Here is a 687-nt window from a genome sequence, read left to right as displayed (position 1 = left end):
GAGAAAAATGTAAGTATGGTGTAACTATGGACTTAACCTTATATTTATTTATTTATACAACTGATTTTTTTATTATTTTTTTTAGAAATGATGAATTATAAATCCACTGGAGGCATTTTAGCAATTTTATTGTTAATAAATTGTGCTTTAGTATTATGTTACGATCCAAATGATGAAAAATTAGAAACTGTTTTGCCTGAAAAAGGAACTTTTGAGGCTTTTTATTCCAAAGGAGAACCTAGAGGATCTGCAAGGTAGAAAAAATAATATATATTTATATAATATATATATATATATATATATATATATATATATATTTACTCTTATAGGGCCTCTCACAACCATGGCAGCTTCTTTAAATACCGAAATCCGGCCCTGGTCGATGCTAAAAATGCTGCAGCCTATGGTTACAGATTTGATGGTGGGCGAAGATTTAACTTTGATTAATTATTATTAATAATATAATATAAATAATTCATTACATATAAATAATACATCAAGAATAAATGAACAATGAAACCTAAAATGATTTTTTTGTTTTTTTACTCAGTTAAAGATGGTAATATTTTGTAACTTTTAATAAACCGTATGTTTAAAATTCATAAAATTTCCGGTAAATTAGTACAAAATTAAATAATCTACGATACTATCTAATATTATAAGCAACTTGGTATACTTTAAAATCTC

At 24.9% G+C, this 687-nt stretch overlaps 1 protein-coding gene across 1 annotated transcript; it reads left to right on the top strand.

Moving 5' to 3' along the window:
- The first annotated feature begins 87 nt into the window (after positions 1-87).
- Positions 88-447, top strand: LOC113363019. The gene is made up of 2 exons (XM_026605510.1): positions 88-254; positions 330-447. Exons 1-2 carry the CDS (start codon positions 88-90, stop codon positions 445-447), a joined length of 285 nt encoding a protein of 94 aa, XP_026461295.1.
- Positions 448-687: the final 240 nt, after the last annotated feature.

The sequence above is a fragment of the Ctenocephalides felis genome, unplaced genomic scaffold (assembly GCF_003426905.1).
Source record: "Ctenocephalides felis isolate EL2017-DRISC unplaced genomic scaffold, ASM342690v1 CF-g0.4_SCAFFOLD_00845, whole genome shotgun sequence".
Classification (NCBI taxonomy): domain Eukaryota; kingdom Metazoa; phylum Arthropoda; class Insecta; order Siphonaptera; family Pulicidae; genus Ctenocephalides; species Ctenocephalides felis.
Note: the sequence above shows the minus strand (reverse complement) of the source record. Positions and strands in the feature narration are given on the sequence as shown.